Below are 15588 nucleotides of genomic sequence, written 5' to 3' on the forward strand. Positions count from 1 at the left end.
TCTGCACTAACCCCCAAAGGGAAATTCTCCTTCTCTGGCCGTCTCCTCACAGTGGTCAGGGTTCAGGGTCTACTGCAGGACTTTACCTCAGCAGCAGGCTGGGAATAAGGGTCTTGCTCAAGGACACTTTACTAATTTTTCATGTTGCTTTTCTACTCATTTCAACCCTCAGCTCTTGGATCAATTGAATACTTGATGATGTTTTAGCCCTCGTCATTTAAGGGTCACTTTGTATGAGAAAGTATTCCTTACTGGAAAACCAAAACCTTTCCCTTCCGTTTAGTCATTCACTCTGGAGAGTTATTCACATGCAGCCACACTCACAGCAAGGTGGGGGGAATTATTGATGAAATGTAAGAGGTACATAGGTAAACTGTGGAGTACCCAGGCCACTGTAAACTCTTTCCTCGTTTACATTTTGTTGTAGATAATATTGTGACCTCTGCTCTATTTATAGCTCATGGAAGAGCTGCGGTTTCATATTTAAACGGTGTAACGTTCATAAAACGTCTAGCATGCTTTAAGAAAATAAACATGGCTTTTTTAAACAAGTGGATTTGCAGTACATATGATCCATGTGTAGACGTGATATTTAGGCTGTGCACTACATATTATTTTCATTGGTAAGTGAATTAAATTACTGTCCCTTTTTTAATCAGTGAATCTTCAAAAGGTAGAAAAGTAATTGACAGATGATGAACACACTTGTTGCTTGCCGCCCCAAACTGTTGAATTGTCTTTAAAGGGTTTTGAAAAAACAGAGAAAGGCATATAAAGCATTGTTTTTATTCTATTTCACAATGCATTGTTGACATGTGTTGTTGTTGTTGTGCCGTTGCACACATTTCCTATGTGTAATAGGAGAGCCTAACATGCTGACATAGACAGAACATATTTCTCTCTCAGTCTAGAGTAATTTGATTTAAATGTACTTCTGAGATCTTTCCAGTCTTGCCTCTGCACCTACAAATATCACATGAGAAAATAGGAGATCTTTTTCTGCAGAGCATTTTGAGCAGACTTTTCCACTTCCACCACATGTGATTTATAGTGAACATGACTTGCATAATTTATCCTCTTGACTGACATTTTGTGAGTTTAGAAAAGCATCATGCACTGTTGATAGGGGTTTCCTGATGGATGAAAGGGACTGAGAAAGCCTGACTGAGATCCATCCTGTAATATGAGCGTTAACCTCCGTTCTGGAAACACATCTTTCACAGATGTTCAGACAAAACTGTAACTCACGTCTTCTTTCTGTGTGTTTTTCACAGGCTTTATGGGACACAATGGCAATCCAAGCCCCTGTGAACACAAGTACTGTGGCTTGGGGCGTCACTGTGTGGCTAACCATGAAACCGGCCAAGGGGAGTGCAAGTGCTTGGATCATTGTAAACCGCACTATAAACCCGTGTGCGGTTCAGATGGAAAGCTGTACCAGAACCATTGTGAGCTCCACCGGGCCTCCTGTCTCCAAGGACACAGGATTACCATCATGCACAGCGAGGAGTGCTTCTACAAAAGTAAGAGCTCATGTCACCTTACTCTAATGGAGGATGTGTGTGGTCCATTGAATAGTGCACATCAGGCACCGTACCCTTTGCAATGTTTATGAGTGTCCTGTTGGCCCTGAAACCTGAGGGATTTGATTTAATCGAGTTTGCTTCCCGCTTTGATGGACACTCAAAATGTTTGGAAAAAGACACCCACTAAGGTTTCGAATTTTGACAACTTCACCATTTGAAGGTGGGATATTTTTACTTGAAGGAAGGGAAATAACTTTCAAAACACACTTCTTATCAGGTCAGGGATACTTTGATCCAAACATGCAGTTTATCCCTTCATAGGACATAACTGCTCTGCCTTGGGCATTGTTAGTGCCGTGTCTGGCCACAGTGACACAGGACTGCATCTAGGTTATTAATGACCTAAAGGAGTAGGGAAATTAAGGTCTTTCTTTCATCATTGCAGTAGAGGAAATTATTGTTATTGTTGTCATTATTATTAATAATGAATTATATATAGCAAGATTAATATATATTGTTTAAAGTGTATTCAACATGTATATTTTATTTTGTTCATTGTGTTTTTGCTCCTGTTTGGCAAATTAGTTAAAGTCAAAGTACAACTGTCGGGAGGTGATGAGAGTGTTTGACAATCAAGGAGCAAAACCGTGCTTCCCACCAGCATCTAACAGCTACCGTTAACTTGCTCTCCTTTCAACAAAGATTTGATGTTCACATTTTTTTTTATTTCACTACTCTCTTCAATATCTGTATATAGTGACACCCTCAAACTGAAACACCTGAGTGAGGGACTTAATCTTGGCTGCTGGCCCCGCTGCACCAGCCTCTTGACAATTAACCAACCTTCATTAGAAAGTCCCCGAATAATCTTCTGCTACTTGGTTGGTAAAAGAGTAAAAGTCTTAATCTTGGCTCAAAATCCTACCGGCGTATTGAGAGGATAAATATTAGCAATACCTACCAACTGTGAATTGAATAACAAACACATTGATCACTATGCTGGCTCTGATACTGAGCAGCTTTTTACTTTTGGGACTTTTGAAATAGAGGAATAGATTAACATTTGGCGGAAATGCGACTCTCATATCTGTCTGTTAAATGTGAAGCCAGCAGCTGGATACTTTAGCTCAGTATAAACATCCTGGAAACTGGGGGAAACAGTTAGCATGACTAAGGCTGTGTCTGGATACGTTTTGTCTACTTGGGATGATACCTAAATGAGTAAGATGTCATATATCTAAGTTGCAGCCATGTTACAAGCTGGTGGAATTCTCTAAATCCTAAATTCACATCTTTGCTTGACCTCATACATCTTTCCATCAAGTAGCTAGAAATAGACTTAGGAAATAACTATTTTAGAAATTCATACACAGCCTTAGTCTTAATATAACAGAATCCACATACCAGCATCTTTAGCACTTGTGAAATTAAGTGGGAACTGAAGGAATGAACTATCCGCATGACAAAAAAACGACATTACAATACATAACCCACTGTGTAGCAGCAAGTTGTCATCTTCACACCTGTGTTTGCTTATTGATTGTAAACACACGATATAACATGTTAATGAGTGAGATTAAATAGGTGTTTGTAGTTAGACTTACTTATCTTTAGGGGTATTAGCCTTCCTATTAGCGTAAGATAGTTAGCGTGTTCCCCAAAATGTTGAGCTATTATTTGAATGTGACAGCAGACGTGAAAAATGTCCCACACTTGAATTACATTATGACCTTTGATGCAGATCTCTTATGTTCTCTGGAACCAAAATGCCACTCTGAAATAGATCCATCTTGTTTGATGTACTGCAAATCTATATACTAAATGTCAAAATACAAGCACATACAATACATCAAATCCAAAAGAGCACATACACGTGAAACACAAACATCTCGTGTAGCCAGCAGTGACAAGATATGTAGAACCAATGCTATGAAATATTGACAAACCCAATGCTGTATAACATTCATGGGGGATACAACATAAAGAAGAAAAGACACAATACAAAACCAGGCATAGAGCTCCATGTGAAATTCACAGCCTGGTTTAGAGTCGGGAGCAGGTGTTAGTGCTGTAGTGTTCATATTTCCCCGGAGAAGGTAGACTTCTCCCTACCATTGATTGTATAAACAGGCCAATTATTCTCAGTCCCTGGAAACAAGGCTACTCTCCCTTTGGTAAACCAAGGCGTCGCTGTGGTAAGAGCTCCTGACACTCTACACCTTAGTTTCATTCAGCGTAAAGGTTTCAAAGTACTCACAGACATTCATAATATTCATGAGCCATTCAATGAGTCTCTGAACTTATTCGACATGGTTTCTTAGCAAACTTGTTCACTTTGAAAACTTCTTTCGAGGCTGGGAATGGCTCCGGATCTGTGCACTTTAGCTGATGAAACTCTCCACGGTCCTCCCTTACAGAGGGTTTTTCGGGGGGCAACCGCCTCGGATTGTAAAGCCAAAACAAACGAATAGGTGAGCCAATGCTAACAATCAAAGCATCTGTTTCATCCCACTCACAGAAAAAGGCATTCAGATCAGCAGTAGATCCCTGGGTGGCTGACACTCCTAATCAGCCTCTCTCATGTCCCCTATCCTGTCAGAGTACCCCCCTCCAACCAACCCCACCTCCTCTACATTCAATCAGCATTTCACCGCAATGCAGAGTGGGATATTTGACCAATGTCAAGCGATCAATATCAGATCAACAGGAGCCAAAAGAAAGAACAAAAAAACAAGCTCTCTTTTTTTCTCCCGTCTCCTCCCTCGCTCAATCCACAAGTTCTTTTCTTCTCACTGTGACTGATATCTAATCAATTTCTCATTGGTTGAAAGCTCCAGGGAGAGGACACATGGGCCTGCTGCTAAAGGAATTTATTTTAGGCATTTTAAAATATATTTAAAACAACACATTCTATAAATGTAGTGCAGGTTTAAATCTACACAGGTAAACAGAAATATTACAAAGCCACTGCGGACTTGTTCTTAGTTGCAACTACCAAAGGCGCTGTGGCAATCAGAGGAAATGTATAATTGAGCAAATCAAATAGAGCTTGCAACCAAATCTAGATGTAATTATGATTCAGGTGTTATTAGTGGGTAAAGCACCCTCAACGCCATGTTAAATATGTCATTTGATTATTTGTCCTCCAGGTAATAGGCTACATTTACCTTGCAATATGGAGAAATGTACTCATTATCACAGCATAGTAATGAGTTTCCCTCAGTTCAATATGAGTTTCTACCACTGAGGAGCTTATGCTTGGCTCTCATTTGTGCCTCTGTCTGTTAGTCTGTTAGTGACCAGGATATCTACTTAACAGATTTCAATTACATTTGGTAGCAGGTCATGCCACTAGCACAGTAGCAGTAATTACTTTACAGTCACGCTAGCAGCTCTGACAGTCGGTTAGTTTGTTCTCTGCTTTGGTCTAGACTGTAATATCTCAAAAACTAGGACCACCCTGTCATTACATTTAGTTTGGACAGTTCGTTCCTCAAAAATGAAGCCTACTGAGTTTGGTAATTGCCTGACCTGTATTCTGGCAATGCTGTTTTAAATAAAAAAGCATTTTTGGTATCCGTTTCTTATTTGTCTATTTTCCTCTTTTTTTTACCAAATACATGCAAAACCAAAGACGTGCAAATCCATCAGGAATGCACTTCTTTCGTGTCAAGAAGTTCATTGCCTAGCACATCCAAAGGTTGGTGTCAGAGCTGATCCGGGCACATTTTGATCGATCAACTCAAGGAAAGTCGTCAAATTCAGATTTTTCTTTCCTGGACTCGCCTGTGTTTTTGGCATAAACAACAGGAGCAAAGCCCTCGGTAAATCTTGCCCTCCCTTGTTGCCACATGGGAAAACTTCTCATTACAGCTGCAAGGTCTTCCTCTTGTCCAGTAGATTAAACACCTTGTAATCAATGACCATACGCTGTTGAATTCAGTAAACAATGCCATAAAAAAAAAATCTGTCGAAGCTAGATGGATGACACGCTGGGTCCACTCATGCTCTACCGATCGCCACAAATACCCTCATACTTTCCTTGTTGTTGGATATACAGAAGCTAATGGATTGGTGATCGTTTATCAACCTCTTTCACACCGCACAACATTCAGGGACCAAACAATCAGTGCAAACCGGGTTTTAATAATGGAGGTCGTCTTATTTTAGACCCATATGTGTTTAGAAGATACATTGCTGCTGATTAACCACAGTATAAAGGCAAGACCCATTTCACTCATATTAGCATGTTTTTTATAGTGGATTCACACTATGAGATGTATTTGTCATGTATGATATTGCTAGCAATTCAGGATATGCATTTAACATGCTATTCAGTTAAAGTTGACATATAATGGTTATTGTTATACTGTTCATTTACATGTTGACATGCTTTAAAGTAAAAAAATAAAATAAAAAACACTGTTTTATGTTTCTGTATTCACCCGTCTTAAACACTCCAATTTGACCCTGTCACTTTTACGCTGCCTCCCTAAAGAGCCAAGTCTGAAATGCATGTTTTCTGACCGAGGCAACCCACTAAAAACAAACTAGGCTGTCTTGTCTCACAGGTTGTGGGATGTATGTATGTATGTGCAGAACACTGAAAATTTGACTTTTTCCAAAATGGTTTTATAATGTGTCCCCTTTAGCTGAACCACTAATGTTGGACCATTATCTAATGTATTCAAATGTCTCAGTGATGTCTTAATGAGACCACATTTCATCAGCCGACAGGTCCAAGGCATCTGATCATCACTGAAAAGATTCTGCTTCATATTAATTTGATAGACAGACAATTAGTCTCCTGGGCAAGATTAAACTTATAGCTGTGGGAAATGATTGCTTTTGGACAGACACCCATATGCAAAGAAGCTGAGCCATTATTGGTTCTGTTCCCAGCCGGTCGGTGTGAGCTGGAAATGGACAGGCCTTGTCAGCCATACCTTCTCTGTACTGTAACTCATATCAGCTATGGTAGACAGGATAAAAAAGTACAGCCATGTGTTGACTGAAGCTCTCATTAGCACTTGGTGAGGGCATATGACCTGCAATTTACCCCTCGCTCTGCATGGCAACTTAGCCGGGATCGGATCTGATTGAAAATTATGTGGTGCACAAAAGTCTGTCCAATCTGCGAGGGAAATGTGTGCATGATGGCGAGCAATCTCTGCAACAGGCAATTGTCACGAGCGGAGACAATCAGGGCTAAGGTTACGGCACATCAGGCAAGTGTTTTCAGCGCATTCAGCACATCCAATTATAGGGGAATCATACATTTAGAAAAAACATTCAGACATTTGGCTCCCATTAAACTTTCAGTCCCAGCGATTCTCAATTTGTGTTTAGTACTTGCTGTTTGGTTGCATTGCATCATTTACTTTGCCATTGCATCAGGAGTTTGACAGACATGGATCAAAGCTTTACACTGGATCTTGTACTGGTGGCTTGAGATTACATCATACTTGCATGAAATAAAATGTCCTGCGTGTAGTCACATAAAACATTGGGTTTGACACTTCAGAGTACCAACCCAAGAACAAGATATCTTAAAGGAGTTACAAACAATCACCGTTCATGTAGAGTTTCAGATCACTACCAAAAAGTCACACAGTTTTTAGAACTTGAAAGGTAATACATAAGCGTATTACATTCACTTCCTGAAGGGATGGGTGGTGCTATAATACAGTTTTTAATTACAGTTATGGTTTCATTCAGGAATGAGTTGCTGAGAATACATTAGAATTACTGCCAAAAGGTGATTAATGGGTAATATTGTAGAAGCTAGAATAGCACTTTCATAATTACACTGCTGTTGCTGCTGCTTGACTACCTTTGCTGCATTAATGATCTCACCTGAATCCCGCCGCTCATGTCTCTGGGCCTCTGAGAGTCATCTATTAGCCGGCTATCTCTGTAGGGCTGCAATTTACTTTACTTTAGTCTGCTGATTGACTTTCTGATTAAACAGATGCTCGTTTGGTCTTTTGAAATATCACAAACACAGTGAGCAGTCTTCATTAGGGCTCGCCTTAGAGGTGACGTCTTCAAATTGCTTTTGTTAGCAGACCAACTGTTCAGAAACTAAATCAAATTATAGATAAAATACTTTGATCTCATTAAAACTAGGGGGGAACATGTTCATCTTGATTTTGATATTTTAGTTTATAATCCCGCGAATGTTCTTAGCTTCATTGTTTTGGATTTATTCCATGTTGGACTAATCGGATAATAAACATATTCTTTAAGCTGAAATGTAAAAGCTTTAATCCAGTACCAGTCCAGTTTAGTACCACTGCTGTACGCATTGCAGAGTCTGAACTGTTGACTATATTTGCAGGTTAATATTTAGGGGAAATATAATTGTCTGGTGTTGCGATCTGATAGAAAATAGAGCGAGAGGGGTTAGTGGTAGATTCAGCCCTTTTGTGGGTGAGAAATTACTCAGAGGGAAAATCTCTCTGCTTTTGCATAATCATTGAGAGGGAAAAATCAATAGAGGTTGGACATTGATGGGGGCATGTCCCTCACAATCCCCCTGAGCAGTCACAGGGTGTAATCTTTATTTTCTCCTGTCTAATTGGACCAGCTCTGATGTTATGGAAAGAACAGGTTGGTTTCGCCGTGGTATGTGATCTGGGTGTCAAGCAAGCATTTATATAGCACAATTCTATTTAACAGACATTTTAATTAACATATCAGTAATCTTTTTTGCTGCGATTGGTATTAATTACATCATATATTAAGTAAGTAGTTATTGGTGAATCTCAAACATTTGGGCATGGTCTCTGCAACACATTGAAATCTGTCTTTCTGCAGAACTTTTTATTTCTGTCTTAGTGTACCACTTATATTATATTTCACTACTGTACAGTACATTGATATTTATATTTTTGCAACCATCTGTGATTAGGCGGTCTCTATAAGTAGAGCTTGGTGTACCGTAGTGTTTTTGTTGTACGAATCCCCTGGGCTCTGACAAGAAAAACCTGCTCATGAAGCATCAAGCTTCCGGCCTCCAGAGACCATCTACCTGAGCGTGTGTGTGTGTGTGTGTGTGTGTGTGTGTGTGTGTGTGTGTGTGTGTTTGTGTCTTTCCCCACCAGAGGCGTTCCACTGAGACCAGCCTGTGTACAGTAAAGGGCTTCTGAACCTCCCGTGCGTTTTGGCTTTCTTTTAATGACTCTGTGGTGCCACTGATGCTGAGACCTCTGTGGAGACCTGGCGCCGTCATCGTCAGCAGTGCCAGAGAACAAGCTGCTCATTAAAATCTAGACCTGTGGATCATTAAGTTTGCAAGGGCATCCAAACCATTGTCAGCTGCAGGGTGTTGGTGCTGGTCTGAAGCGCAGAGTCCTTGTACGTCGTGATCTGCTCTAATTAAATTGGCATTTTCTGCCAAAACGAGATTGTTTCATCTGACACCAATTGGAGATAAAACGGAATAACTCAATTCATTATTAATCGAAAACAATTTTACTGGGATTCGTTTCTTTTTTTCTTTTTTTTTTAAGTTATTTTTTGTGGCTTTTTGCCTTTAATCGGATAGGAGAGTGACAGGAAAGTGAGAGAGAGAGGTCGGGGTGGGATCCGGAAAGGACCACGGGTCGGGAATCGAACCCGGGTCGCCGGCGTACGGTGCAGGTGCCCCAGCCAGTTGCGCCACGGCTGGGGCCACGGGGATTCATTTCTATCGTTGTACATGCACGTGGATTTATTTTTCCTGACAAATTTGTTATGAACTTTTGGATACACAGACTGAGGGCTGTGGCAACCAACGGGATGTTCCTGTTGAATTGTGCAGTTCTAAAAGGCTGAGGAGATTAATGTTCCAGTCCAATCTATCCAGATTATGAGCTCATCGGCTGTGTATCAGATCAGTTGATGCAAGATCAGATTGGGTTTTTTTGTAACTAAGAAGAGCCACACACACAGGGGAGCACTATCTTGTGTTTTTGTCATTTGACACAATACAAAACAAGCTTGTATGATACCGCGTATTTTTAGTATCTCAAAATAATTATATTTGTGACATTTCAGTCAAGAAAAAGACAGCACCCAAGCCATTATTTGAGAGATAGAGTTGCTAAGAGAACATCATATTATTGGCCCTGAAAATCCCCAGCATAAGCTTAATTCATGGCCATCTTCAATGGACATTAAGAGAATACATGTATTACATGATGTATAAATATAGCAAAAACAAGGCCAGTTCCTTGACATAGTGCTTTTAGGCAATGAATGAATTGTTTGAACATGAATGACCGGTGTCTCTATGACTCACTTCTCTATGTTTTAATAGAATCCGTTGAAAAGGTCCTTTCCCTTGAGTAATGGCGCTGAACATTCATATATCTCTTTTTGTTGGACAAATCGATCTTTCACAAAAACTGATCATTGAAAGGCGTTGACTAACAGAACAGAGCCTCCCATAATCACCTCTCTGACATTAAGAATCAGAGACGTTGTCGCTTTTTTCCTCCATTGATTTTTCGTCCTTTTTTTGTCTCTGACACAGGCATCTGCTAATGGCAGTCATATCACTAAATACATGGCATCGTTAGCCTCTCCTGTTATAGCTGAATGAAGACGGATGCAGTAGAAAAACAGTGTAGATGTTAAACATAGCTGTAGGGAGTGGCGCTGGCCAATTTAATGAAAACTGATATGGTCAGTGAAAATTTCAGAGCAGAATGGTGTCATCACTCTTTGTGTCTCGGGGTGCAGGAATAGCTCCTCTCATGCAGGAGACGGTAAGGAAAGCGAATAACCAATAATAAAACACATTCAATTAGGTGCTGAAATGAAAAATATGATGCGGGTGAAATATTATGTCAAGGTGAATCAGGACTTCACACTTGGAACACATTTGAAAATCCGTAATCTCATTGTTTTCCCAGAGTAAGGCGCTCACTGTATATTACACTTATTTTGTGCTGTGTGAGAAAATATTTCCTGTTTTCTGCCCAGGCCAACAGCCACCAGCACTCAGATTTATTTGTCTACCTTTGTTTTTTTGATCAAAAGGCACGATTGCTGAAACCTGCAATCATAGGCTAAGCTGCACGAGATATATGGAGCTCAACTGTACAATGGGGTTTCAAAGCGAGATTGAGGGTGAAAAGTCACGGCAGATGGCGAGGACGGTTAATATTTACTGAAGGACACGGCCCGGAGCTGCTATTCACTGTGCTGTACGACAAGGATGAGCCGCCACAGTGGTCTACTTTTCTATTGGGAGGCTGCAGGTTCAGTTTGTTTATTCACAGCCCTTACTCCTGTCAAAGTGACACAAAGCTGAACCCCCAAAATGTCACCTAAATTAGCCGCATGTCATTGGTTATAGGTTTATGCAGCTTCCTCTGTCAGAAGTTGATGCTCTCAGGAGCAACATTAAATTGCAGATTTCTACGGGCTCACCTTCTTATTGTTGAAGGCCTGTTCCCCCAAAATTCACAGCACCATTATTTGAATATAAATGCATAGGCATGCCTCTTACATTTGACTTCCTGTCACTCTAACACTGACAGGTCCTTTAACTTTGGGTGCCACATTGGTTTGCATTGGTCACCTCTCAGCAAGAACGACTTGAGTTTGAACCCAACATATTCCAGCTGTAGAGTTTGAGTAATATCCTCGTGTTTGTGTAAGTTCCCTAAAAGACTTGCCATTTGGGCAAATTAAAAACCCATTAACCGTTACATTGGCTAAGTATTTTCAAAAGACATCTCAACAAAATATGTTCTTAAAAAGACATTAGAGAGATTTTCCAATTATTTGCTGCTTCTCATAAAAGGTTAAAAGCTTCTCATTATTTACACAATGTGGGTTTATGTTTTTTCTGTGTCTAAGACTTTCATCAGGGCCACTGATGCTTTGTGTGGAAAAGAGATGAAAAACACAATTTGGAAGTTGGCAAACATGAAAGAACATCAATAGCAGGGCATGCTTTAGTCTGAATAAATACAATTAGGGAATGAAAATAATGAAACCTTGAAAAGCCTTGCAGGATCTCTATTGGGACTATTAATATTTCGAATCCAAATATTTACAACGTTTTTCAGTTTTTTTCGTCACTCTCTTCTTCCGTTTCCTGTACTTTATGTGAACATGTCAATAACTATACTGCACTATCGCATAAGGAGATGTAGGACTGTGGTCATTACCGATGTCATCCCATACTTTAATTTGATCCTTAGTTGTCATCATACCCTTTCCTTGAATCTACCCAATGGGCTTCATTGCCAGTAGTTCATCTGTGATAATGCCATGTTTCTTGGAGTGGTCCTACATTTTCCTTTCTTAAAATCTGTTTCATGGAGAATTTCCACTTGCATATAGACATCTTTATGGGGCAGCTTTCATTTGATGACAGAGTGATTAGACCTGCGTTAATTGTTCAGGGACTTTCTACACAGGAAACTTAGCAACCATCACTGCAAGGCTTGTTATTCATTTGTGTTTAATTGCAACATCGAGTTTAGACAACAACCAGGCTAATTTAATCACACTACTACACTATAAGCTGTATATTTTTCCCACGTGATGATCTATGCACTAGAAAATGTATTTTACAGAGTTTCATTTATTCAATTTAGTTCTGTTGACTCTTGAGTATGTTGCCGGGTCTGTTTTTGTGTCTGTGAGTGTGTCCTCAGATAGTCGCTGATGTGTGTTCACAGTAGTCATCTGAAGTACATCCGTCAGTATCATGAACAACTATCAGAAATAAATAGGGGAGCTGTTTACATTCGGTTCACTGATCCCAAAAATATGAGGTGAGGCACCATCAGCTGGGGATTAACGCACACTGTGTTATCGAAACTATTATACAGTTTTGATTAAACTTGTCCCAGTACTGCCATGTATTCGTGTTTAACCACACATAATATGTATGAAAGTCCTTTTTTCAAGAACGAACCCTTGAGGGTTTTTCCATGAAAAGACTTGTAATTGATTCAGCATGCGTTTATGGGTGGTGTGCCTCCCTATCTTTTATTATCTGTATGTGTTCCTCAGTGTAAACACCAGAGGCTTGGTTTACCCTATTTATAAGAACAATTAGCACCAGCTGTACCCAAACCTGTATCTTTGGGCTATTGCAGTCTGCTTTATTGTATTAAAGGCTGTGGACGTTAACTTTGTTGGATTAGAGGCTTATTTATAAGTATGACTTAGAGAAGTTGATGGAAACAATCTACATATCTAAGTTCACTCAACAACAAATGATCCTCTACTCTTTTATCTACATCCAAAATTGAAATTCTCACAAAATCTCTATGAATAACAAATCTAAGGACTTTTCATGCGCTTTAAACAAAATAACTATGCTTGGCTTTTATATGAAAGTTCTTTTTGAAATGAATATTTTAATTAAATATTAGAAAAAAAGAAGATGTTTTGGGCATTTGTCATTCTTCCTGAGGATAATCTGAACCTTATTTACATTGACACTTCGTTCTGTAGTTTCTGTAGTTCATCCGATGTCTGCAAGCACAAAATCCCTGAGGGTCTGTACACTTAAAGACAAGGAAGTGGTGTCTTTGATCGATGGGTTTATTTATAGCTTGCTCAACTTCAAAGCATCCTATATTAATTTGCATGTTCATTATGTGCCTAAAATGGCCAATTATTCCATCAGAGGCGTGTGCTGAGTGCCGGGCCACAGATCCCGAACAATCATATGACAAATTAGCCAATTAAACGTCTTTGATGTTCCTCCCCCCCTGTAGTGCTGAATAAGAGGTTGACGCTGCAGAATCATTTCATTGATGAAAGAGGAATTTTTGACAAGGATAACAGCAGCTACACCCACATTTAAAACAATCTTTGAACTGAAAAAGTTTAGGACTGAATATATGAAGAATAGTTGGGTAAATATGGACAAATCCAGCACATTTTTGCACACATTTGCATAGTTAAACTACAGGTTTTATTGTTTTACTGGAGCAGCCAGAGGTTCGATGATTTACTAGAATCAATTTAACAGTGAACAGGGACTTTTGTATCCTTTGATTAAAATATATTGTCCCACAGTTTGATCCGTCTCTTAAAATGTTGTAGTACATTGACAAACGATTAAAGCACTCAATAGACTCTTGATGAATCGGCCACCTACATTTGGTTGTGTGTGTTTACTTTGACCGGCTCCAAAACCTTTTTGCAGTATTCACAAGATGCTTTATCTTTAGATTATTGGTTAAAAGCCCTCTTGCTGTTACAACCATTTACCTGCAATGTTTATCATGTCATTGTTCTCTGCTTCCACCAACTTTCTCCATCCTGGATATTTAGCCTTTGAACAATTTGGTTAAATAAGTGAACAATAGCTGCCAACGGTGCTTAGAGCGGTGTCTTATGTGAGAAAGACCCAGAGAGGAGAAGTGTGTGTGTGGGGAGGGAGAGGTTGACTAAGATCCAGCGTTGTGGGCGTTTTTTAATATCAAAGTGTTGACTTCACTCTATGTATAGCTCAATCCTTCCGACCCTGTGATGTGATGAATGTGTTGGATGTTCAGGTGCTGGATATTTCTAAAAATGCTTGCAAAGGATGTCTTTTGAGGAATACATTTTGAGAAGCGGAAGAAAAATCTCTGTGTAATGCAAGATGAAGGTCATGTTTTTAATTGGCCTGAGGAAAAAAAAGATCTGCCAAACCAACAACCTGGGCTATCGTTCCTGCTGGAAATGTGAGGTTGTTTCTTATTGTGCAGTAAAGCTGAGGGAAGTTGAATATTTAAGGGACTATTTTCTATCGATTCATCACTACAATAAACCCTTTTACATTGTCATTGATCAGATTGTTACTATGAAATAAAGACTTTTGTGTATTCGTAGCATTTTGTATGGTTATAAAGACTGTATTATTGTGTGGATAGGTTTGGAAAAACTGCAGACTAGATACATTTTTGGCAGCTACAGTATGTTAAATATTCAGTAAAAATGCTAATTCAAATTTTAAATTCCTCTACTCGTTGTTTGAAACATTATAGCTTCTACTTCTTTCCTGATTTCCAAATTGCAAGAGCACGTAAAGCATCCTTTTTGGATTTTGCTCAAGGAGCTTTTTGCTTTTTTCACGGCTCCTTTCAGATTAAATGTGAGTCTGTCAAAAGCAGACATGACTGATCAGTCTGCCAATATGGTAGATTACTCCATACATCAGAAAACATTCCCAATTCCTGACGAAACCATCAGCAAGAAAGACGTTCTGGACACAGAAGAAATGCTTTATGATCCAGCCGACCTGGACCTGTTTACTCCTCCTTACTGATGGCCATCAGATGATGATGCACCTCAACAAAGAGACATACAAATGTGTCAAAGTAAGGAGTGATTTGCAGTTAAAACTGAACAAAAAAAGATCTGTATGGGTGCTGGAATAGAGGCAGGTGACTGTTTTGACAAAGTATTCCTGTTTCCCCGCCTGTTTGTGAAGCTGAGTGCATTACGACCTGATCAATAAAGGCTCTAGAGTACGCCATATCTGAGGCGGCAGACCTTAAAGAACTCAACTTTATGGTTCCCATGTATGACTCCAGTGGCTTAATGGATGATAATAGAGTCCTTTAACCTAATGCTGACCCCGCTGTGGGATGAAAAGCAAGGCTCAGGAGGAATTGTGATAATCAAAATGTGACTGCCGGTCAGTGGAAGGATCTGCTTTGTACTCTGAGTAGAAAACTGTGGGTGTGCGTGTGTGTCCATTAGTGTCTCTAGTATAATGCTAGCTGCTACATAAAGCTGGATGGATTCTCCTTTGGACCACACAATGGGCTTGTGTCAAACTGTAATTTTATTCATGCGCTACAAGCATTTCTTAGAGGCTAGGCTGCTCTAGGGAACCAAATAAACTCAGTGGTTGAGGTAAACACTGATATGCTGAGTCAAAGAAGCCAGCTGGGTTAAAATGTTAATAGTAATTGCCTTTTATGGTCAGCAGAAAAGCTAACTACTTTTCAAATGACCACTACGTACTTCACACAGTGTAGTGGGTTGACACAATATTCTCAACTCAAAAGTCCAATTTCTTGCTTGCTAAATGTCAAGCTTTCATTTGACA

At 39.6% G+C, this 15588-nt stretch overlaps 1 protein-coding gene across 3 annotated transcripts in view; it reads left to right on the forward strand.

Annotated features, from left to right (window-relative positions):
- Positions 1-15588, forward strand: part of fstl5 (follistatin-like 5) — a 151067-nt gene that overhangs the window by 49623 nt on the left and 85856 nt on the right. For all 3 annotated transcript variants that reach the window (XM_063875755.1, XM_063875754.1, XM_063875756.1), the window contains one exon: positions 1275-1523. In XM_063875755.1, coding sequence (XP_063731825.1) covers positions 1275-1523 — 249 coding nt within the window. The remainder of the gene's footprint in view (positions 1-1274; positions 1524-15588) is intronic.

Source organism: Eleginops maclovinus, chromosome 23 (assembly GCF_036324505.1).
Source record: "Eleginops maclovinus isolate JMC-PN-2008 ecotype Puerto Natales chromosome 23, JC_Emac_rtc_rv5, whole genome shotgun sequence".
NCBI lineage: Eukaryota > Metazoa > Chordata > Actinopteri > Perciformes > Eleginopidae > Eleginops > Eleginops maclovinus.